At 39.6% G+C, this 25,000-nt stretch overlaps 3 protein-coding genes and 1 long non-coding RNA gene across 6 annotated transcripts in view; all 4 read left to right on the top strand.

Moving 5' to 3' along the window:
- The window catches only part of LOC135205692 (protein mono-ADP-ribosyltransferase PARP12-like), an 18,121-nt gene extending 1,691 nt beyond the window's left edge, over positions 1 to 16,430 (top strand). The window contains exons 2-3 of one of the 3 annotated variants that reach the window (XM_064236609.1): positions 1 to 70; positions 13,969 to 16,430. The exon at positions 1 to 70 is cut by the window's left edge and continues 242 nt beyond it. In XM_064236609.1, coding sequence (XP_064092679.1) covers positions 1 to 70; positions 13,969 to 16,131 — 2,233 coding nt within the window. In that variant the 3' untranslated portion in view covers positions 16,132 to 16,430. The other 2 variants (XM_064236610.1, XM_064236612.1) reach the window with 2 other exon arrangements.
- Positions 1 to 25,000, top strand: part of LOC135205693 (protein sel-1 homolog 1-like) — a 337,811-nt gene that overhangs the window by 106,963 nt on the left and 205,848 nt on the right. The window lies entirely within an intron of this gene.
- Positions 17,119 to 19,285, top strand: LOC135205691 (uncharacterized). Its single transcript, XR_010312575.1, has 2 exons — positions 17,119 to 18,415; positions 18,447 to 19,285. It is a non-coding gene; the product is annotated as an uncharacterized LOC135205691 (long non-coding RNA).
- The window catches only part of LOC135205689 (tubulin-specific chaperone D-like), a 99,286-nt gene continuing 98,491 nt past the window's right edge, over positions 24,206 to 25,000 (top strand). Inside the window, exon 1 of the mRNA XM_064236608.1 lies at positions 24,206 to 24,426. The gene's annotated coding sequence lies outside the window, so the exon portion shown is untranslated. The remainder of the gene's footprint in view (positions 24,427 to 25,000) is intronic.

Genomic DNA, 25,000 nt, shown 5'->3' with positions numbered 1-25,000 from the left:
TGGGATAAATGATGAAAACTACTTCCCCGCAGTCGAAGAAAGCATTTGGGAGGAAACATCAGTCGGCGATGTACGTATGCAAAGCAAATTGTTTTCTGTCGGTTTCTAATATCTCACAATCCTCTTGGTCGTCTCGAAACCGGAGTAGAGTAGTGATTATCTTTTTCTTTCAATAACTAAACTGAATCTGATCGTTGTTTATTCATTCATAAGTTCAATGATAATGGTCTAGACTCTAGAACATTTATTGTTTGGGAGACTGAAACTGAAATCAATGCCAGAACATCGCCGCCAGTGAATCCTTAATAAATGACCGACAATACTCAAATTCATGCCCGGCTTTTGAATATGGGAGTCGGTGCAGTGTAGGCATTACTGAAGGTTCTTTGCAGCGTCCCTTCGGCCCCTAGTTGCAACTACTTTCATTCCTCTTACTGTACCTCCGTTTATATTCTCTTTCAACCATCTTAGTGTCCACCCTCTCCTAACAATTGTTTCATAGTGTAACTGCTTTGAGGTTTTCCTCCCGTAACACCTTTCTAACCTTTTACTGTCAATTTCCGTCTCGGCGCTGAATGGCCTCAGTTGCCCCAGTGCTTGGCAAAATGCCAAGAATCTATATATAAATCAAATCAGATATTGGAGTGGCTTTGAAGAGCTCAGGCCCTGCTCTTGCTCAATACTAGACCCCGAGGCTGACATTAAGTTATTTTTATAAAATGCAGCAAGTCAAGGTCATCTACTACTTCTCAGAAGCACCATACCTTATCCATCTCTACTTTAGAAAATATATCAGTGCCTTCCAACTCTGACAAAACTTTTGCTGCTTTTTGCTTGCTTTTACCAGTATCTCAACAAACATTCAAAACTAATTTGTCCCTACACGATATCTTTCTCCTTTGTTTTGTATGCAGTAGAATGCAAACCCATGAATCAGACAAGCCTGTACGTAGGCTGCCTTTTCCCAGCGTGTGCGCGCTACGGTGGACGGTAAGAAGTGTGGTAATTCTAATTCTTATACTGATGTTGACCCTCATACTCTATGTGCTCATTGCAGAAGGCATGAGTGTTCACATTGTCTACTTGTGCTGAGCGTTCTTCCTGGTTGCCTGGCCAGTGGGATAAGTTTTATGGGAGGAAGAGTTACCATAATAAGGCTTTCTGGGCATCGTCCAGGAGTAACTTGTCCCTGACTATGCCCTTGGTTGCTGATCCTTCTTTCTCGTTTCTTCCTCCTAGCAAGCTTCCTGGGTGAATTGATCTATATCCTGAAGAAGCTGAAGAAGAATTCGAATAGGAAGTCTCGCAAGGTTTCGTCAACTTCTACCACGTCTTCTTCATCTGCTGCCTCCCCTCCCCTTCCTTCTGAGACTTGTCAGCTGAAGAGGAAGAAAAAGGCTCTCTCCCCTCACTCTAAGAAATCCTGCCATGGGACCTCTAAGGGGCTGCCTCCCTCCATAGGGGAAGCAGTGGGAGCTCTCATCAGCTCGTCCCAACCTTCGGGTTTGGGAATCAAAATGTGGGTTTCAGGGGCCGTGTGCACATACTTCAGTTTGCACTCCCATACCAGTTCTAGGGGTTTTGCCTCTAAGACTGGTGCTGTGCTGGGTACTTGTTCATGAGTCGCTCTGAGTGCTCAAGATACAAGGAATCACGAGCACCCAGAACTGGTGCCAAAGAGTCCTCACACCATCCCAATTCTGGCACAGGATAAGAGAAAGGGACGCCTCATGCAGGTGTTTTGCCCCTTCCTGCCAACACTGCTGTTAGCATTAGGTCAGGTTCCCAGCCTAGTGTTTTGATTCCACAGGAATGAACACCTGGAGAAGTAGCGAAGGAGGTCCCCTGTGAAGTCTTCTCACGAGATTTCAACCTCAAAAAAGACTGGGGCATATCATGAGGATGGTGCATGTTCTCACTAGCTAGCAGCTCGCTTGGCTCCTCCCACCCCCCTCTCACAACTGTGTGATGGGTCGCACCCTGTTGAGGCGAGCAAGCCTCTATGCTCTCCCAAGGGGGACTTCACCGAGGCATAAGCGCTCTCCTAGACCCTTGCAGCATCACCACTGCAGGTTGGTGACTGCACTCGGCTTGCCTCCCTACTGGTTCTGCCAGCAGGATATGTGAGGATGCCCAATCCTCCTCACTTGTCGCATCAACTTCTTTGGGTTTTACCGAGAAGCGAAGTGCAATGTGATCAGAGGGAACTCTGGGGAGTTTTCTCCTCAGAGTTCATCTACAAAGGCCTACATCTCTTGTTTGGTTTTAGGATTCACCAGGTCGGATGCCCAAGTAGTTCAGGACGGAGCTAAAGGGTTGGCCAGGTTTCTCCCTCCTGCCAGATGAGTAGATCAGGTGGATCGCACCACGGATGACTCGAGGGTCATCTTCCTCAGGATGCAGACACCCCCAAGATACAGAGGACCTTTGCGGATATCATTGCGCTGATTCGTCAGCACAGTGATCTCGGGGAAGGGGCCACAGCCTCTTCTGTAGATAGTCCTTCGCACCACAAATCCTTTTGGAGGCCTAAGAAGGAACCCAAAGTTTCTGTGGGGCTGTCATGGTCCTCACTTTCCAAGGTAGTACTTGATTACGTGAACAATCTTGTTTCTGGGCAAGAGAGTTTACTTTGGTTGAACTGCTTGGACGAGCTCCTCCCCACTTTTCTGCCCAGTCAGAAACATTTCTACATGCCCTCAGAGGGGTTGCTGCCTACCAAGCAGGTTGATCCTGGCATAGTGCGCCCAGGTCCAGGTCTTTCGTTGCATCACCATATTGGCGAGGGGGTCTCCCTCTCTCAGCAAGTAGCAAAAAACCTGGAGGCTACCACCATGGGAGCCTTCCAGGCAGTCTCCTGGCTGGACCTGTGGTCTTTGACGGTGTCCATGGTTGCTGCTTCCTCAGGAGCTATCATCCTTGGGAAGACCCAGCCTTCAAGAGACTGCGCCAATCTGGAGGTAGAATCACCTCCTACCTCACCCACCGAATGGCAAACCTGTGGGCAAACCTGATGTTGAAGAGGAGGGACACTGTCCTGAATTGGATCACCAGGCTTTCTGAGCCACTGTGGCCCGACTATTGGGTTATGCTTGCTCTTCTTCGGCCCCTAAGAAGTCCCAGTCTTCGAAGGGTGCACACGGGAACACCCAGACTTCTTCTTCCTCTGAGAAGGGCACACAATCTCACCCCCTTCAGCCTCCTTTCCCGCCTGGAAAGGGAAGAAGAAGAGGAAATGCTAGGGATGGCATTCCCCTCCAGCTGCTGCCACTGGTTGGCGTGGGGGCTGCCTATCGAGCGACTGAGCAACATGGCAGTAATGCAGAACCAAGACCTGGGTAGTAGATGTTCTTTAGGTGGGGTATCTTCCCTTCAAGTCTCAACCACCTCTCGCCAACACTCTAGTCCTTTTCATAACCTACATCCCTGGTTCGTCAAATGATCTCACACTCAGGCAAGAAGTGTAAGCGATGCTAAGCAAGGGCGCAGTGGAAGTTGTGTCAGACCAGTCCCTAGGGTTTTCCAGCTGTATCTTTCTCATGGGGCTGGAGACCTGTCATATACCTGTCTCCCCTAAACCGATTTATTTGCCAGACTTGGTTCGCGATGGAGATGGCATGCTTTGTGTTCACCTCCATCAGGACTTGAAGGATGCGTATTTTAAAATACCCATTCATCTGTCCTGTAAGTACCTTTGCTTTATTCTTGGGGAGATGGAGTTCCAATTCAAGGCACTCTGTTTCGGGCTCTCGACCGATCCTCAGGTGTTCATGCGAATGTACCTTAGTGTCAGCTTGGGCCCATTCACATGGCATATGTCTGTTGAGGTATGTCAATGATTGGCTTGTCCTGGTGACTTCTCACTCACAGTTGCTCAGGACAGGGATTGACTCCTCGAGTTTTTCAGCGATTTAGGGATCGTAATGAACCTCGAGAAGTCCACTCTCATCCCCAAGCAGAGGATAAAGTATCGGGGCATGCTGATACACATGGTAGCAGCAAGAGTCTTCCCCTCAGACTCTCACATCAGCAGGTTCAGGAAGGCAGTGCAGCTATTTCTACCTTGACAGGAGCAGCCAGTTTGGCAATGGCAAGTCGTCATTGGTCACCCGTTGTCCTTGAATGTCATCGGTCACCTGCTGTCTTTGAACATCATCGGTCACCTGTCGTCCTGGGAGAAGCTGATCCCTCATGGGCGACTTCACCTTTGGTCTGTCTAGTGGAGGCTGAAGGTGCACTAGTCCCAGTCTCCAGAATCTCAATCCTTTCTCACTAGTACCAGTCTCCAGAACCTCAATCCTTTATCATTCCTCTCTCGTAGTAGGTGAGAGGGAGACCTAAACTAGTGTCTAGCTGACAGAAGCCTCTTAATAGGAGTACTCCTACATACTCCCCCCCGGGACATGCTTCTGTTTTCAGTTACATTGACCAAGGGATGGGGCATGCACCTGTAGGAGTTGTTGACTTCAGGTGTGTGGCGCTGAGATGGCAAGCACCTGCCCATAAATATCCTGGAACTCAAGGTGGCTTTCCTAACCCTCCAAGAATTTCAGAATCAAGTGATGGGACACACTGTGGTGTTGATAAGCAACTGCACCACGGTAGTGGCATGTGTCAACAAACCCTGGGGTCTGGTACCCCTCCTGCTCCACCAGTTGACAGTGCAGGTGCAAAAGTGGGCAGTGGCTCACTTGGTAGAGTTGTTGCCAGGCAAGAGGAATGTAGTGGCAGACTAGCTCAGTCACCAGAATCAATTGATAGGGACAGAATGGTCCCTTCACTCTGTTCAATCTGTGGGGGTGCCCAGTTATAGATCTGTTTGCCATAACCAGCACAACTGAACATTCCAGCACCCGTGGGACAGCCTGAATGTTTACGCCTTCCCTCCATTTTGTCTGATTTTCGGGGTGATCAGTCAACTGTCAACCACCCTGAATCTCAGGATGATTCTGGTGACCCTCAAATGGCCACAGGCCGTTTGATACCACGATCTTCTAGCTTTGCTCTCCAAAGCACCCAGAGAGATTCCTCCCTTGCCCAACCTTTAGTGTCAACTGCAAGTAGAATGGTGCGATCAGGCAGTGCAGTCCCTGTGTCTTCATGGCTGGAGGCTATCCACCATCCCTTGCAGGCGAGAGACTTTTTACACCATGTAGCAAAGATGGCTGGATACCTTAGACAGTCTTCTGCAGTGGTATACCAGGAAAAGTGGGCAGTTTTCAGTGGTGGGTGTCCAAGACAAGGGCTCTCTTCAGTCAGAGCTACTCTTCAGCAGGTCATGGACTTCCTTGTCTTCTTTCGGCAAGATAAGCTTCTCTCTGTTTCAGCCGTGAAAGGTTATAGAGCTGTGCTCGGTCTAGTCTTATGGCTGAAAGGGGTAGACATCTCTTCCACCTTAGAGATTTTGCTACTCATGAAAAGCTTTGAAAGGTCTTGCCCACCCAGGGAACTTGGGCTCCTGTGTGGGATGTGACTCTCATGCTAAGGAGCCCGACTCATGCACCTTACGAGTCATCAGACAGGGATGTGACCCTCAAGACAGTCTTTCTGCTAACCCTGGCAAAAGTGAAGAGAGTAGAACTGCATGGTTTTTCCTTCAATGTTAAACACTTGAGGGGAAGGGTATCAGTTACGTTCGATTTTGTCCCAGATTTCGTAGTGAAGACTTGCAATCTGGCGGTCCCTGACACCAGGTTCAAGTCCTTCACAATCCCCTCCCTAGAAGACTTTCGAGGTAAAAACCCAGACAAGATGCTACTTTGTCCCATTAGAGCGCTGCAGTGCTATCTGGAGAGGACTCGACGTCTCAGGCCTGAGTGTTGATGACTGTTTCTTAGCACTGGTTCGTCCAAGTAAGAAGTATCCAAGAACATGATATTTTTCTGGCTTCGTGAGACGATCAGGAGAACTTACTCTGCTGCTGGGGAAGACAACATCAGTACCTTCTGCCCGAGAGCCCACGAAGTCAGAGGCATCACTCCATCCCTCGTATTCCAGAAGAACCTGTCGGTCCCTCAGGTACAGAAAGCAGGTGTGTGGTCATAACAGACCACCTTCACCTCTTTCTACCTTCGGAACATTGCCCACAAGTCCTTGGACACCTTTTCCTTGGGACCTGTGGAGGGTGCTCAACAAGTATAGCTTACCCAGCTCCTTTAACGGCACAGGGTTGCATCTTGCCTAGGATGTTCAGTTGTGGATGTGAGAATGACTGTGAGTTACTAGTCTCTCCTTCTACTCTTTCCTTCTCATCATTTGTCTCTTCCTTCAGGAGAGAGTGGACTCGAGCTGATACATGCTGGATCTGGCAGTCAATGCAGGCAAGTTACTCATCTGGCACCGTTTTATTTTTCTATTTCCAGATTTATAGAAGCAAGCCTGCTCCTTTCTCTAGCAAGGGGAAGAAGGAGACCCTGACATAAGTCAAACCCAATGCTTGTATTTACCTTATTGTCTCCAACACTCGAGGTTCATCCTCTTCCTCGCTTTTCTTCCAGAAAGAGAATACCAGGTGAGGCGAACTCCAATTAGTTCATAAAGACTCACACACATTCCTCCCTCCAGCCAGTGAGTCTTCCTAATGTAAAGGATCAATGGTTTGTATATTATGTAGGAACAAATCACAATTTTTATAGGTAAATTGTATTTTTCCTAACTATACAAACCTGAGGTCCTTTACCTTACATGTCATGCCACCCCTCAATCTGTCACATGAGCTGAAAGGCAAATTGGAGTGCTTACATCCGGGCAGGTGGAGTTCCCACCTGCCCGGCCAGTGGTTAACTACCTAACCACTTTGTTCGAAAGTTCAATGCCCCTTTCCAGCTCCCGCTGAGAGTAATTCCTAACGTCAAGAACCCAGGTTTGTATAGTTAGGAAAATCCAATTCATTTAAAAAAAAAATGTGATTTTGTGCTTGGGAGTGTTTAAACTGCATAGCCAATTATCTAATTACTGTTAATGGAAATTAAGGAAGGGGACTAGACTTCATTTCAATGTGGCACAGTAACGTGTCCGGAAGGTTGGGTTGAATTACTCAGTGTTTGTGAGAGTATCTCCGTTTTCAGCATGAATGATTACCATGTATGGAAGTTATAACAACAACCCAAGAATAACAATCTTTCTACATACTTTGAAGTGTATTTAAATGAAACACGAATTCGTGAAAAATACAGAGCTTTGCACCACAATGTTATTCTCCACTGACATAGGATGTGCCACAACCTCTTTCCCATGGCTTTCTCGTGCACTGGATAGTTCTCGTATGTAAAATGCATCAAACATGCTTTATTTTGCTTTGCTACTTAGATATATGGTCATACTGTTCTGTGGAAGCTTGGCAAGTGAATTCAGGGTCTTGTGGTTTGTTCTAAAAAGGTTCATTGTGAATAATGAGAATAGTTATAGTTTTGAGAAATATTCCACACTATTTCTGAGATTCTCATTAATCACTACGTTGTGCTTAAGATGATGTATGAAACAACTGCATGTTTCAGATCTACAATGCTGATGGGATGGAGAGCGAAGCAAATGACGAAATGTCTCGCCCAAAAACTGCTGTCAATGGAATGATGCCCCACAGTGTAATTGATGTCAGAAACCTGGTAGATTTCCTGTCAGGGTGCCCATCATTTTCTTCTTCCCTCAGGACTCTACAAATACACTTTCAAGGTAAACTCTGTGACAAAGTGATAACCAAATACCCTAATATCTTTGCTTGGAAGGAGGACACAGTGACATTGCAACCTCTGTTGAAAATCTGCGAAAAACACAATGGTTTTCATGGATGTGAAAATCAAGATAAATGCAACGAACTACACATATGTAAGCAGTATGTGATGGATAAATGTCAAGAAACCAATTGTGTATTCAGTCACAAATGGGATGTGGGTGGCAATTTCGGTATCCTTGAGAGACTTTACATTGACCACCTTCCTTTTACAACTCTGCTCAAGTTAGCAAGGGCTTATGAAACTATGCCAGTGCCGAGTTTACTTGAAGTATGCCAGAGTTATAATGGTAACGGCTGCTTCACCGTTCCCTGCCCATCACTCCACATATGCAAAACTTTCTTTCTTGCTCTAGCTGGGAATGTAGCGTCTGAGTGCTCAGACACCTGTACGCTTAATCATGATATTCTAGATCCTTCTTGCAGTACCATTTTGTCGTTAAACAAAGTACCAACTAATGAGACTCCAAGAGACATATCTATATTCCTCATTTCGACTTACCCATCATTGTTACCTCAAGGAATGAGAGCTGTAACAAGGAAATCCCTTTTCTCACAGAGTGAAGTAGAATCTAAAAGGAACACCAAGACTGTATGGTCTCACTACTTGCACGGGGATGTAGATACTTGTGAGATTTGTTATAAATCGGTTGAGGACATTTGTCCTTTTGAGAAGACTGGATGCAAACGACTTCATTCTACCAATCATTTTCATTGGCAGTTTAGTGCGGATGGCAGTCACTGGTTCAACTTGAGGGCAGACCAAGTAAAGTGTCTGGAACGAGCATATTGTGATCCAAGTAAAGACAGCATTAAATTGCCTCGCCTCGATCCCGCAACACTGGAACGATCTCTCAAGACCCTCTTCACCATAATGGGACGGGCCTCATGGTCCTGTGATTTTCCTGCTATGACCTTGACAAATTCATCAGGAACCCAAACGCTTCAGTTACGGCGTTTGTGTACTGAAACTGTTCCTGGTGTAATATTAAAGCCATCTACATATGTATGGTACTGTTGTGATAAGAACAAACGGTGGGTGCTGTATGATAATACAGACACACTTGGATATAACAACCTTGCATTTAATATTTCTTCAGAAGTAATAGAAAACCATTACATTTCAGATCAAGTGACAAGTTTGTCATTGTCAAACTTCCATTTTGATTACATCTTAGACTTCAACAGCATGTCCCAAATAAATCAAACCACAGGGACACGTCAGAAAATGAAGAGGAGACCTGAACCCCACCTTGAAGAGGAAGAAATGGAAGGTTTGCCAGAATCATGGAAATTAGTATACACAATTCAACACGCACATCGGATTGTTCTTGACAGAGCATCTCCAGAGTTCAACAAAATTATGAATCTTTTTCACCAAAACAAAGTTCTTCAGATTAAATGGTTAAGAATTGAGAGAATTCAGAATCCTTACTTATGGAGTGCATATCAGAACAAAGTACGGGAAATGACTGTGATTTATGGGAGCACAGAAGCCGTAAATATACAATATCTCTTTCATGGCACAGATCCCCTTTCCGTAAACAAGATATGCGAGGAAAACTTCGACTGGCGTTTAAATGGCTCCAAAAATGGTCGGGCGTTTGGCTGCGGTACTTATTTTTCAACCAATCCACTTTCTTCTCTTCAATATAGTCAGCCTGACCAAGTGGGCCATCGCTATTTATTTGTGTCTCGGGTTGCTGTAGGCACAAAAATAATAGGGGATCAGTACATGGTGAAACCGCCCATCAATCCGATGACGCAGTTACCGTACGACTCCTCTGTAAACAGTGATTGCAGTCCAACTATTATTGTCAAGTATGACAAACAACACTACTACCCGGAATACCTTATTATATTAGCTTAGTTAACAAAGAAATCTCAACCAAGAAACTAAACAGTTACAGTGATACATCCATCAAAATATGTTTTATTAAGAGTGTGTTCAAACCCTTTTTAAGACACTACAAAGTGACATTGATGTAATGTACTGCATCTAATATGTTCAAAGAGTATGTCTCAATTGTTTTGTACTCATATGGAGAGGAGGACCACGTACTAACGTATGACTTATTTTAAGATACTTGCGATTACTTGATTGACTGTGATTGTTTATGTCTGCAGATCCTATCTGTGATTTTTTAATGGGTTAAATGATGAGAATAGTGATTGAAAATTTTTATAGATATCAAAATGGTGGTCTTCAACCACTTTAGTATAGGAAGTTATTTGTAGCTGGTGAAATGAAATATTGAAGTGTACGGAGCGACTGATTAGCAAACTTTTCTTTATGGAGTTGAGGTGCTAGAACTAACAAGGCGTGATCCGACCACCAGCTTATTTGGGACACGCGCAAGGTTTTCCAGTGGCGTATGAGTTGTGAAAATTTTACTCCTAACATAATGTGAAGTGGCCTTCGTAATTGATACTCATAAATAGCACCATTTATACAACCAGGATCAAACATTCTCAGTTATAAGTGGAAGCACAAAATAACTGAACAGAGATATAGCCAATAAATTCAGTACATCAAATGAAATAAAACATGCTAAAATCTACAGACAGATGTCCCGTTATTTCACCCACGAAAATGAAGAAAAAAATACGATATACTTGATTAGAAATCATTTTTCTGTAGTGTTTAGTCTGTACATTATTTGTTTTTCACATTTTCATTCTAATACATAAATCATAAATATCCCATCCTAAAATTCCTGTATCTTTAACTCAACGCGAAACACCTTTTTCAGACCTTTTTAGGTTTTCCCGTAGCATTTTCCTACTCCCCCAACAACAGTAACAACAAAGTAGTAGTTTGTAGGCCTATTCCCCGAGTAAGCCAAACAATCAGACCACCAAGAGGAGGAGGAGGAGGAAAACAGACTAATTGAACAATACATAACATCAACAACCTTTGATAATAACAAATCACAACAAAGTGACAATATAAAGACACTGTTGCAGTGGAACCTGTCATAGCTGGCTTAAGGTGGATTAAATACACACTTTGCGTAAAGTACTCACAGCTTTATTGTCCCTTCACTGCGTTACAGGTGGTATAACTTATCACTTATGCATAGTGTTACTATCCTGATCTTGGTTGTCCTTTTTGGATCCTGTTTGTTTACAACTTTACATGCTTCCCCCTTTTTGACCGGATCCCGCCAGCATCACAAAGTAGAAAAATAGTAATGTATCTTATTGTATATTGCTACTTTCAAAATGCATATTTCCCCTCTTTGAAATGTTATGTAGAATTGTGCAACATTTTTTCAGATTCCTAGATAGCTTAGAGATAGGATGTTTTAAAATGTGTGTTCAGATTTTGCATTACATATTGTAAAAGAATATATAACGTAGAAAGTAAAAAAGAGAGAGATTTTCTTTGTCCGTTCAAAACTACGATTGTTTCCTCTATTATGTCACACTGTGAGATTAGAGGAACTGCGAGATCTCTGTTTGCTTTCCTAATCTGTCAACACGTTTGATAAGTGATCGAATTGAGTCTTCGCGTTGTTATCAAAACATGTCAGTCTTAATTATCGCTTAGCCTCCGTGTCGATCGAGTAGAGTACTGGTTTTTTTTTTTAACAGACTGGACTCATACATGTATGTCTTTGCCGAGTGCCACGTGCAGATTACACATTTTGTATATAAAGTTGCGTAAGATTTCAAAGCTTCTAGAAGCTTTGTGCCAAAAATGTTTTATGTCATCTCCTCAGTCCAGTTTTTGCAAGGGAAGAGAATTACATTAGATCTTAGATTCTCGAGGCGTTAACATTGCCCTCTCTCTCTCTCTCTCTCCCTCCCTCGACATCCTTGAGATTATATTAACGTAACGTAAATTGGTCACCCGTAACTTGAGAATTTCATATTTGATATTTCTTAGAGTTTATTTAGTGTTAAATAGTGTTTTTGTGGAATCTGAACAAACATTGTCGTTGTAACGGCGCCTGGTTTTTGGTAAAGTGAAACAAGACTGCAGCAAAGAAAGAAGTTGGTATACCAAAAAGGTAAAGTGTGTTATATTTTTATTAGTTGCAACTAATATCTAATGGTTATGATGGTTTGGTAAGAAACTAATAACTAATAACGGATAGGAACAGTGGCTAACTAATAACTGATAGGAACAGTGGTTTGGTAAAAACTGATGGTTACAATGTTTTGAGTGAAAAGATTTGCACTTTTACACATTACAAATTTTTGTGTTTTGTGTTTGTTTCATTTTGTGCAATTTTTTCATTTTCTTGTTGAAGTGTGCATTTTTATTTTGATACTCTCCACATTTTTCTGTATTTTCATTTGCATTCACAATTTAATTGACTTAGTTATTTTCATTGCTTAATCATTGCACATTTAATTAAATTTAACACTTGTGAATTAATTTGCATTTACTTAGAATTCTTTTCAAGTTTTATTGTTGTTTAGCACTTGTGAATTAATTTCAAATTTTCAATTATTGCCTAACACTTTTGAATTTTGATTGAATCAATTTTCTTGAATTTTGTGATAAATTAATTTTGATTTAATTTTACTTAACTTAATTTGATTCCAGAATTAATTAAACTTTTCTTTGTTTTCAAGCAACAGTAATTTTCCCTGATATTGTAAATTTCACTTATAAATTTTGAGTTTAATAATAAATTTTTATATTTAAAATTTTTATAAGTATTTTCATTTATAACCAGTATATTTGCATATGATTATGTTAGGTAGAAACATAGAGTGGTGATTAATCTGCTTTCCTTCAATTTACTTGAAGTGACTTAGAACCAGGGAAGTACTTAGACTTCTGAAATCAGGGAAATATTTAGACTTTTAAAGTTGTTGATGGAGTGATGCCCTTTGATTAATTTAATTACTTACAAGATTACCTCACACCTGTTTTAGTCTGATTTTCTGCAGTACGGGTAAGTTGTTAAGGGATCACTGTTGCCTTTAGAGTATTCATTCGTTTAATACCTGTGATGAGGGTCCAGGTGTCTGGCTTTTGTGAGGTAACAATAAATGAATGGTAAGTGTAGTAACCAGATACTTGGCACTTCGTAACAATCTCTATGTCAGGGTTGTAACAGAACCATAGCCCCAAGGTGCTTATCCTTGATTTAACAGTCGAAGGAAGAACGTGACACTGTTCAGTTTTCTCTGGAATTATCCCATACGAGGAGAACACCCTAATAAGTTTACTCGCGATTTCTATAATTTTGTTATAAAAAAAAATTCCTAATAAAAAGGATCAGTGTTATTTCTTTCATTCAAACTCCTGAGTGAGCCGTTAAGTCCCACACCATGACTTGAAGACGATCGATGGGCCTACTGATTTTTAAATGTAACGGTAAAACAACATCAGTTTTGAATTAAATCACTGCTCCACGGAATGTCGGTAAATCACGGGATATCTCCATACTGACTGTTCTTATTTATGTCCTATACATGGACTTGTGTACCGTCAATGATTTCCAGTTACTGGAACACATATGCAGCACGACAAAGACGTAATTGTCTACAGCTTATCTCAGTAGCTCTAAATGTTTCAATTTTTCATTATTTTTCAAAGCGGAAAACAATTCTCAAGCAAAGTAAGCTGATAAAGGGTAAATGCCATGAAAACGTGAAAAGCAGAACTAATGGGACAGCAAATAAAAAATAGAGATAAATCCCCCAAAATCAAGGATGCCAAAAGGCGAGGCCCGTGAAACAAAGGGGACGCTCAACCGGAGTTACGAAATCAAGATAAACTGTCGACGTACGAAGAAATCTCAGACAATTTTCAAAGGAAGAAGGGTAGCTGTTGTACCCAACCCAAAAGAGCGAGGAAGCTAAACTGAAAGATTAATGTTGATTGTCAAAGGTTAAGGTCCCAGAGATGAGTCTGGAAACACAAGAGCATCGTTTGACTTGCATGGTTTGCCCTCTTGTTCATATCAGGGCATTTTAAGAGTCTGGCAAAACTAATAAGAGCAGACTAGAACAGCATGACGGCAAGAGAATAGCAATCCTTCAATCTGCTGTCGAAGACTTCAAATTAAAAGTGGCTTGGGTGTGCACTATAGCAAATGGTCACTTTGGTTAATATTGCCTTCAAACAGAAGATTATATCAGTTTTTTTAAGACATGACTATGGCATAAGCAAATGAAGTAATGATGTACAGAATGCTTTATGTGATTAAAATCATCCAATTATATAAACTTGGCCAAATAGAGCAATAAGAGTTCATACTAATTTTACATTTCAGAATATGCACCCAAGCAGAGAAGTCCTATATCAGAGGTCTACAGGCTGCAGTGACCGGAAGTGGAGAGATCATCATGAGACCCTCGGCGTTCAAAATAACGATGAAGTTGAACGGTTGGTAAATCATCTCTCCAAGTGTCGTCAGTATACCTGTTCCTTGGAAAATCTCTCAATCCACAGAAACCTGCCAGAATCTTCAGTCAAAATGATTGCAAAGAAATACTCGGGTGTTTTCAGTTTGGAAGGAAAATCATTGATATTGCAACCCAGATTAAAAGTATGCAGAGCACACTGTGGTCCAATTGGATGCCACGAAAGAGAGGCGTGCTGTGATTTACACATATGTAACAGGTATGTCATGGAGAACTGTCAAGCTATTAATTGTGGTCTAGGACATAGGTGGGACACTGGTCATAATCATGCTGTTCTGAAAAAGCTGTTCATTGCAAGTCTTCCAGGCAAAATTCTGCAAAACTTTTTGAAAGCAAACCAAGAAATACCAAGCCTAGGATGTCTCATTGACATCTGCCAGGATTACAACAGTTGTGGATGTTCTCATGAGAACTGTCCTTACTTGCACCTCTGCGCTTCCTTCTTTACTAATCTGGTCTGTGGCAGAAAGTCTGAATGCTCAAAATGCTGCCCTTACAGCCATGACATTGTGAATCGTCAGTGTTTGCCAATCCTTTCAATGAATGGAATTTTAGTTAATGAAACACCTAAAGATATAGCTCGAGCAATTGTCATTTCTAATCCAGCTTTATCGCTTGAGAAGTGGAAACCTGTTAAAAGGAAAAAAATGTCCTCTGAAAGTGATGGAGAGTCTGAGATGGTTACTCACACAGTATGGTCCTACCATTTGAAGGGAGATATTCGTATCAAAGAGATCTGTTACCAGTCTGTAGAAAACAGGTGTCCTCTTGAAGAAAGTGGATGTCAGCGTCTCCACTCAACTCATCACTTTCATTGGCAGTTCAGTGAGGACAATCGTCAGTGGTTCAACCTGAGACCAGCGCAAGTGTTGTGTCTGGAACACGCCTTCAGTAACCCAGAAAGAACGTCAGTCACATTACCTCGCCTTGACCCAGCAATGTTAGACTCTTCACTGATGAGCCTCTATCATGTTATGAGCCGGGAAACTTGGTCTGCCAGTTTCCATGCCATGAAACTGAGAAGTTTACTATCATCTCGGGAACTGTTTTTGCGACGCCTGCAAACAGAATCTGTGGAAAATGTGAAGGTTTTAAAAGGGTCAACGTATTGCTGGTACTTTTTAAATGACCATCAGAAGTGGGAGTTGTATGGAAACCGCAGTTCAGGGGAAGATGCCGATTTTACATCTAACATTTCTTCTGAGGAGATAGAGCACCGATACCTGTCAAAGCCCCGTGGACATTTCCTTTTTCCAGATTCTGCACCCAACTACATTTTGGACTTTTCAAAGATGATTCAAATAAATATGGTGACGAAACGAGTTTGCAATCTGCTGCGAAGGCCCGCCCCTCACTTACTGGAAGTGGCGATGGAAGATTTACCAGAAACGTGGGATATTATGCTCCCAGAGACGCGTCTGTTGCGGTTGACCCTATTCCGTGACTCTCCAGAGTACAAGAAAGTCAAGAGTCTTCTCAGTCAGAAAATGCCTCCAGATTTTTTCTGCACTAGGATTGAAAGAATACAGAATCCATACTTATGGAGAGCATTTCAAAACAAAGTCAAGGCAATGGCTAGAAACAGTGGAAGTCTGGAGGCCGTGGACATCCAGTATCTTTTCCACGAGGCAAATCCTGATGTAATAAAGCGCATTTGCTTGGAAAACTTTGACTGGCGTCTTCATGGGTCAACATTTGGATATACTTTTGGAAAAGGCACTTATTTCTCTACTGAACCATCACCTGCAGCAACCACAGCTCACGCCAACGCACCACAAGAACACCAGTTGTTCATTGCCCAGGTTGCTGTTGGGTCAAAGGCCATAGGAACTTCTTCTCTGATCAGACCACCTTTTAACAGGAAAACAAATAAACTTTTTGATTCTACAGTGGACCAGCTGCCAGTTCCAAAGATAATTGTCAAGTACGATAAGCAGGAATACTATCCAGCGTACCTTGTTGCACTCCAGAGATTCTCGTACGTGATTAATACCTTGCCAGCAGAGGAGTAACAATAGGGTGGCAGAGGTGGCAAACTGCCACGGGCCCAGGGCCTATAATGATTAAAGGGGCCCATGGACGTAGAGTCACAGAAAAGGGGCCAAGGGATATGGGCCCATGGCCGTAAAAAAAAAAATCTCATTGCAAAATTTATCTGACTCAGAGCTGTACGAAAAAGCATCTAGTTTTGTGAAAAATTACCACAACGATGTGTCAGAAACATTCACACAGGAAATTCTCAGCATGAGATCTGCTCTGAAGGGAGAAATAAGCAAAGTTTCTAGTATTAAGGACCTTGCTAATATATTGATCACAGAAAATCATTCTATTTCAGCCAGTTTCCCTGAGGTTTGCACTGCAATACTATTGTTTTTAACTATTCCAGTCACAACTGCAAGTGCAGAGCGTTCATTCTCCAAACTAAAGCTTGTTAAAAACTATTTGCGAAGTACAATGGCACAGAAAAGATTAGAAGGACTAGCTCTTCTGTCAGTTGAACAAGGAACTGCAGTAAATTGAACTTAAGTAAAGTCATTGACAGATTTGCAGAGATGAAAGCAAGGAAGAAAGAATTCTAGAAGGTATAAGGCATATTTGTTTATTTAATGATGGTATAGATGTTTTGGACCAAGTTGTGTTTATTTTTATTTTTTATGCATCGTAATTATGCAATAATGTAACGGCCGCATAGGCTTACATAAGGGGATTCATCTGATTCATTATTGAGAATATATAATTTAGATGTTTTTTTCTAAACTATGTCTGTATTAACTATTAGTAATTATATTTCAATGCCTGCATATTATATTTTAATTTCTTATGCCTACCAGTTCTACGATATATCAAATCAATCTCTCTACTCTCTCTCCCATAATATATATATATATATATATATATATATAGATATATATATATATATATATATATATATATATATATAATATATATATATGTGTGTGTGTGTGTGTGTGTGTGTGTGTGTGTATATATATTATATATATATATATATATATATATATATATATATATATATTCTTATAGTGTAAGTTTTGCAATGCAATTATAATTTTGGTAATATGATTAATTCACCTCAGAACCTGTGTATCATGTTATGAAATGTATGTTTTTGTGTTCAGATTCCCAAATTTAAAGATAACATGTGTTAAGTAGAGAACTTTCCATTTTGAAACATACGTAAGACAGAGAGAAAGAGTAAGTGCTTATATATATAGCAAGCCTTTGAAGAGGATTGTATTAACACTTTGAGAATGTCTTAGCTAAGCTGATTTCTTTATCGCTGCAAACACGTGTGTAAGACCTCCCAGGCCGCATTGAGTCCTTGAGGACCTTCCCTACAATGAAGTTATACATGTTTAACATAGAGAGATGATGTAATATGTTTTCGTCTTGAACTAGATGCTAATCACCCATACGCTTATGGGGATAGAAAACCATTCATTCGATCTCGAGACCTAGCCGCTGGCATGAGGGATAGTCTCTCTCTCTCTCTCTCTCTCGCGAACTGTTTCATTTCCGTAACGTAATTCATGCATATATGTAATGTGGTCACTCATTTTTATATAATTCTTAGTAATATATGTGTTGTTTGTGGAATCTGAACATAGTATTATTTCTATTAGTTTTGTGAAGGTGCCCACGAAAGTGTAAAAGTGTGTAATAGGCCTTTAAGCTGCAGCTGCATATACAGATATTTTACAAATGTTTTGAAGTGCACTTCGAGGTTTTATTTTACCATTGGATAAAATTATCATTTTCAATACATTTTTCTTTTGCTTTGTTCTTTTGACATATCCATTTTTATATGCTTAATGTTTGTACTGTCAATGCTTTAATTGTTCTCATATTATGTATTATGTTTTTTTGCATTGTCTTTATTTTGTTTAATTAATTTGAATAATATTCTATTGTGTAATTGTTCGAACCTAACACTTGCAAATTAATTTGTATTTAATTAAATTTCATTTCAAATTTAATTATTGCTTTATGATCTAATATAATTAATTTTCTTGATAAACTTTGATTTAATTTTGCTTAATAATTAATTCAAGAATTAATTAAACCTTTGTTTTCAAGTAATAACAATGTAATAACAATTTCCCTGAGATTGCGAATTTCACTTATAAATTTTGAATTTAGAAATAAATTTTTGTATTTAAAATTTTTGGAAGAGTTTCATTTACTTCCACCAGTATATAACAATATAGTATTATATTTTATTTTGTTTAGGTTATAGAGTGATAATTGTGCCGTTTCCCAGAAATAAATCAGAATCATGTGCCGTTTCCCAGAAATAAATCAGAATCAGGGAAATACTTAGATTTGAAATTATAGAAGGAGTGATGCCCTTTAATTAAGATTACCTCACATCCATTTTAATGAACTTAGACTGATTGTTTTCTTGACTGTTCAGTTCTATAAGGGATTACTATTACCTTTAGAGTATTCAGTCGTTTAGTATTTGTGATGAAGGGTCAGGTGTCTGGCTGTAGTGAGGTAAGTAATAACCAGGTACTTGAACAAACTGTGCCCTAAGTACAAAGGGTGTCCCAGACACAGGAATAAAAGGGTCTCTTGTGCTAACAAGTACAAATGGTAAGTGAGGTAACCAGATACTTGGCGATTTGGGTTAACAAATATTAATGGTGTCCAGATACAGATCTTTGGCTACTTCGTGCACCAAGTATTAATGGTGTCCAGACCCAGATACTCTAGGCCACTTCGTAACAATATATATATATATATATATATATATATATATATATATATGTGTGTGTGTGTGTGTGTGTGTGTATATATATATTGAGGTAATGGGGGCCCACTGTAAGAAAATGCCACGGGCCCATTCTCACCTAGTTAACCCCTGCTCGCCAGCGAAACGTGCACCTCTCATTAGATTATGAATTTATTATTGTTTTATTCTCTCTCCTTATTTTACTGTAATTTCACATTTATTGTATCACATAACACACACATACATGCTTATATATATTACGTACGTATGTGTGTAGGATACGCTTCCTTATTGTGTATTGAGCTCCGATGCTCATGTTTGTTATGATTCTATTATATGCGCCTCTGTATTTTGTATAATCTACTACATGCCTTCTTCAGTGTAGCTAAACAAATAAACTCAACCAAAGAAGATAGTATTGCTTTATTACTGCCCTTCGTCCCGGGACACATAGAGCGGCAATCACTGGAGTTGCGACCTCCCTGCCAAGCGTATAACCTCGGACGGCCATATTGAAAAGTCTTGGTCCAGCTCATAGTACTATACTTTGTTACAGATATTATTTATATTCTCATAATATTTCTATCTTTTTAACTACTACTACTACTATTATTGTTTATTATTACTTGGCCCAATTTCACAGAGAAAAATCATCTTACGAAAACAGGTTGGCCCAAGCAATCCAACCATTGTGGTCAAGACCTAAGCATCTCTTGGATCTAAAAATTACAGGACTTTCTTTGCATACAGTCACTAAACACCAACTAAGCAGTAATGTACAATCACTAAACACCAACATTCACAATACACTTGCATGCACTAAACAGTCACACTCACTAAACACACACTTACGTCACTAAACACTCACACTTACTATACACTTAATAACACAAAACATTCAGTGAATACTTAACACTCACTATGCACTCGCTATACACTAAACACTCAATCCTAAACATTTATTAAACACTGAATACTCAGTAAGCATTCACTATACACTAAACGTTCACTAAGTAATAGCTATACACTAAACATTCACTATGCATACACTATACACTAAACACTCACTAAACCCTAAACACTCATTATTAAACACTAAATACTCACTAAACCTTAAATGCTCATTAAACCTCTAAACACGCATTAAACAGCCAGTGACCATTCACTATCACTCATTAAACACTCACTAACCACTTGCATACTAAACATGCACTAAACACTAACACTCACTAAACCCTAAAGACTTACTAAGCATTCAATGAATACATACACACTAAACATTCACTAAACCCTAACCACTCGCTAAACATTCACTAAACCCTAACCACTCGCTAAACATTCACTGAATACTTACACAAACTTTCATTTAACCCTAAACATTCACTGAATACTTACACACTAAACATTAAAAAACATTCATTAAACCCTAAACTAAACATTCATGAAACACTTACTCACTATGCCCTAAATACTTACTAAGCCCTAAACATTTGCTCAACACCTACTTGTTAAACATTAACGATAAAAACAAAATCATAATCACACTAAGCCCCTGTCCAGTTAATGTGTTACAAGACCTTTAAAGCTGGCCGTAGAGCTTTGCAGCACCACCCTGGTGGAAGACCACTGAACTACAGAGTACTCATTTAGAGATTGCAACTCTGGGAATATAGTACATATATCTATATATAAGACTGAATCACAAAAATTTGGAACGTGATGAATACATAAAGGCAAAAGCCATGAAGGAAAGTGAAACGAAGGGGCACTGTGAGGCCTTTCGACCCAATGTCTGCTAAGTAAATAGGACATTGAGTCGAAAAGCCTCGCAGTACTCCATTTCACTTTCCTACGTGGCTTTTTCATATATATATATATAATATATATTATATATATATATATATCTATATATATATATATATATATATATATAATATATATATATATTATATATATATATATATATTGTCATGATGTGTTGGAAATAACTGGTTATTACACTTACCAGCTGTAGATTTTACCAGGGTGACCAGACGTCCCGTATTTGACGGGATTGTCCCATATTTATGACATTTGTCCCATGTCCCGTATCGACCCTCCCCGGGACGCTTTTTGTCCCGTATTTTCACTATTTGAAAAAATATTACAATATACTAGTGAAATTTCGCAAAATACAGGGTAAAGGCGGCCGCCCAAAATTGGCAACAGTGCAATGGGCTGAGAACGAACAAATCTGTCCTTGGTATTTGATTTTTTAAACATAAGGCAGCATGTCCAACAAAAAGTGCAACAAAAAAGTGAAGAGAAAATGTACTTTTAGTCCAGAGTGGCAAAATTACAGTGATTTCAAGCAATGGCTCCTCCCCCAAAACACAACAAAAGCGGTGCATACTGCAAAATATGCTCAAAGAGTTTTAGCATTACGCACGGTGGACTGAGAGGGATGTGCGACAGCATGGATCAACAGCAGCACAAATCAAATAAACAAGCAGCCTCAGCTGCAGCAGTGGTTAGGAATAAGATCATTATTACCAGCAAAAAATTTTAGAGACAGAAAAGGTATGGTATATATATATATATATATATATATATATATATATATATATATATATATATATTGTTCAACTACCTCTCCAATTTAGGTGTCCCGTATTTCAATTTTCAAAATCTGGTCACCCTGGATTTTACCTCGCTAAAGCCAGAGATACTTGAACTCTAATGATAGCAGATAAAATACGACTGAGTCTAAAGGCAACAGTGATCCCTTCAAAAGCTTATTAGCCATGGGAGGTATCAAATTAGATTGAAGTATATCAAAAATACTGTAAGTTATTCAATTACTATGTTAAAGTTAATCAAATGGCATAACTGTCTTCATGATCTCGAGTCACTTGACAAAAAAATGAAGGAACAAAACATCCATCTCTGTTTTATTTAAAAAAATGATTCTTACCACTGGTGGTTGATAAATGAGACGCTATTGTATATTTTACATAAAAAAAAATCATCATTAATTCAAGATTTATGGTCAAAAATCACAATCTTAAGGCGCTGTCACACTAGCGAAATTTCCGTTGACTTTTGAACTTTACGTCGACTTTTCATGTTTTGACGACGACTTTCTGGTGTCGTTGTCATGAATTTTGAAAACGGTACGATCGAATTCATTATTCAACCCATCGCTACCGTCGACTTTATTGTTTGTTTACGTAAACCTCGGAGAGCGCGCATTTCAACTTTCAAGTCATCAGATACAAGATGGAGTTCTTGGTACAGTGGATAAGACTGCCAGAACAGTTTTTGGTCGAAGATATGGGTGAGAGACGATGCTTATGGGACCATAAGCATGATAGTTTTATGAAAAAGGGGTCTTAAATGAAAAAATTACCAAAAGATCACCATGCGACTCAGGGAAAACTTTCCTGAACTTGGTGATATTTACACAGATAATAATGCTATATCGTGAATATCAGATTGTTAGCTATATATAGCCTAGGTCTGCTCTCATTGTTTTTTTGTTTTTGTTTGTTTTGTTTGCATTAGCAAATAATATAAATAAAAATCTTTAAAATTTTTGCAGTGTTTCTCTAGCTCAATTTATAATACAGTCTTACTGTGATTGTGTAAACAACCTTACGAATGGCCTATCTAGGCTAGCCCTAGCTTATTTTTTTAAATAAAACTTTTCACTTCATTTTAACCCGGACCTAACCCATTCTTTTTAACCCGGACATAACCCAAAGACTTTTTTCTTTTTTAATTCTATGCAGCATCATTAAACACATGCAAGCACGACCCACTGGTTGCTTAGTTGTTTTAACATTCCGGGAAGTCAGCTCAGATGGTTTGTTTACGTTTTGACGACGACAACCGCGGTATGAAGAAGAACGTGCCGTTAGGTGCGTGTCTGCAGGCTGCATGACAACCAGAGTACGGAATGACGTCGACTTCTTTGGAAAGCGACGACAAACTCAGAAAAAGTCAACGGAAATTTCGCTAGTGTGACAGCGCCTTACTTTAAAGAAAAAAATGACTATTTTGAAAAAATAAATTGAATTATATTATTGAATAAAATTAGAATACAAAAATGTTGATTTATCAAGTAACACTAAGATGTGAAATAAATCTAAGTAAATCATTTGAAAACACAAGAATATATATATATATATATAATATAATATATATAATATATATATATATATATAATATTATATATATCGAACTACAAATGCCTTTAATATCTAATTCGCTCTACCTCGGAATTAATATATTTTCATATATGCTTAACCGAGGGGGAATTTATTAAGCGATAATAGAATTGGCCATCGACAGGCGCGAACCAGCGACCTCCCAATTCCAGGATTGGCAGTGAACCAGTCCTGGAATTGGGAGGTCGCTGGTTCGCGCCTGTCGATGGCCAATTCTATTATCGCTTAATAAATTCCCCCTCGGTTAAGCATATATGAAAATATATTAATTCCGAGGTAGAGCGAATTAGATATTAAAGGCATTTGTAGTTCGATATATATATATATATATATATATATATATATATATATATATATATATATAATTTTGTAAATATCTTCGAATTTTCTATTTGTGTTACTTAAACTGTAGAACTGATTTTTTTTTTTTTTGCAAATAACTTTCTACTTACTATGACCGTAGGCTACTTATTTGTTACTTAACTGTAGTGACTGAATTTTGCAAATATGTAATGCTACTTTATATGACCGTACTTATTTGTGTTACTGAACTGCAGTGACTGAATTTTGCAAATATGTAACGCTACTTTCTATGACCGCACTTATTTGTACTTAACTGTAGTGACTGGATTTAACTCTACTAAATGACCATACTTGTTTGTGTTACTTAACTGTAGTGCCTGAATTATGCAAATATGTAACGCTACTTTTATGACCGTACTTGTCACTTAACTGTAGTGACTGAATTTTGCAAATATGTAACGCTATTATATGACCATACTTATTTGTGTTACTTAACTGTAGTGACTGAATGTTGCAAATATGTAACGCTACCTTCTATGACCGTACTTACCGAATTTTGCTAATATGTAACGCTACCTTCTATGACCGTACTTACCGAATTTTGCTAATATGCAACGCTACTTTCTATGACCGCACTTATCTCTCTTACTTAACAGTAGTGACTGAATTTTGTAAATATGTAATGCTACACTCCTTCCTACGACCGTAGGCTACTTATTTGTTACTTAACTTTAGCGACTGAATTTTGCAGATAGGTAACGCTGCTTTCTATGACCGTACTTAATTGTGTTAGTATTAACTGTAGTGACTGCACTTTGTGGACAACTTCGACTTGTTTATGATCGTACTTTGTTTACTCAAGTGTTACTTAACCTCGGGTGACATTCCGCTCCCGCCTGTCAAAAACATCCTCCCTCGATTGTTTACAAAAGGACAGAAGAAGGAGACGAGAAGGGATACCACTTATTACTGTTCAATTTCATACGCTGAAGCGACCACTACCTCCCCGCCACCTCCCGCTTTGAATTGTTGCACATTCCAAGGTAATGATGTGTCATTTGTCCGTCAAAATAGGACGTTATTTCACTTGACAATGGCGGTATTGAAGGCAGGTGTCCTACTACGGCAGGCATGTCACCGGGAAGCGTGACTCATTGTTTACCTGCAGTAGTACCTAGTATATTAGTAGTAACTGACTCGTATCATGGGGCCATTACTCACCACTCATTGCACCATTTTACCCATCGATCTGTCCCAAATGTTTGCAATGGTATTCTAAATGTCATCCTTAGGTCTGCACAGTCGGTCTTGAGCGAGTGGAAGGCTACCATAGGCTACTCAACTTAGGCTTACGCAGCAGCCGTATCCAAGATTGACGTCAGATTTAGCCTATTTATTTCTTTAAACTGGGATTTGCCGTTGGGGACGGGGGGGGGGCTCTGAGATCAAATTCATTTAAGATTCGCCCTCTTTTTATTGTTACCCTATGGTGGGGAGAGTGATTAGGTATAGGGCTAGTTTGGCTACAGTATTGTTTTACTTTAATACCCTAATTCTATTCTAAAGGTTCTATGCTGTTCTCTTAAGTTCCTTGAATATGCTAATTACGAATTTTGT

The sequence above is a fragment of the Macrobrachium nipponense genome, chromosome 24 (genome assembly GCF_015104395.2).
Source record: "Macrobrachium nipponense isolate FS-2020 chromosome 24, ASM1510439v2, whole genome shotgun sequence".
Taxonomy (NCBI): Eukaryota; Metazoa; Arthropoda; class Malacostraca; order Decapoda; family Palaemonidae; genus Macrobrachium; species Macrobrachium nipponense.
Note: the sequence above shows the minus strand (reverse complement) of the source record. Positions and strands in the feature narration are given on the sequence as shown.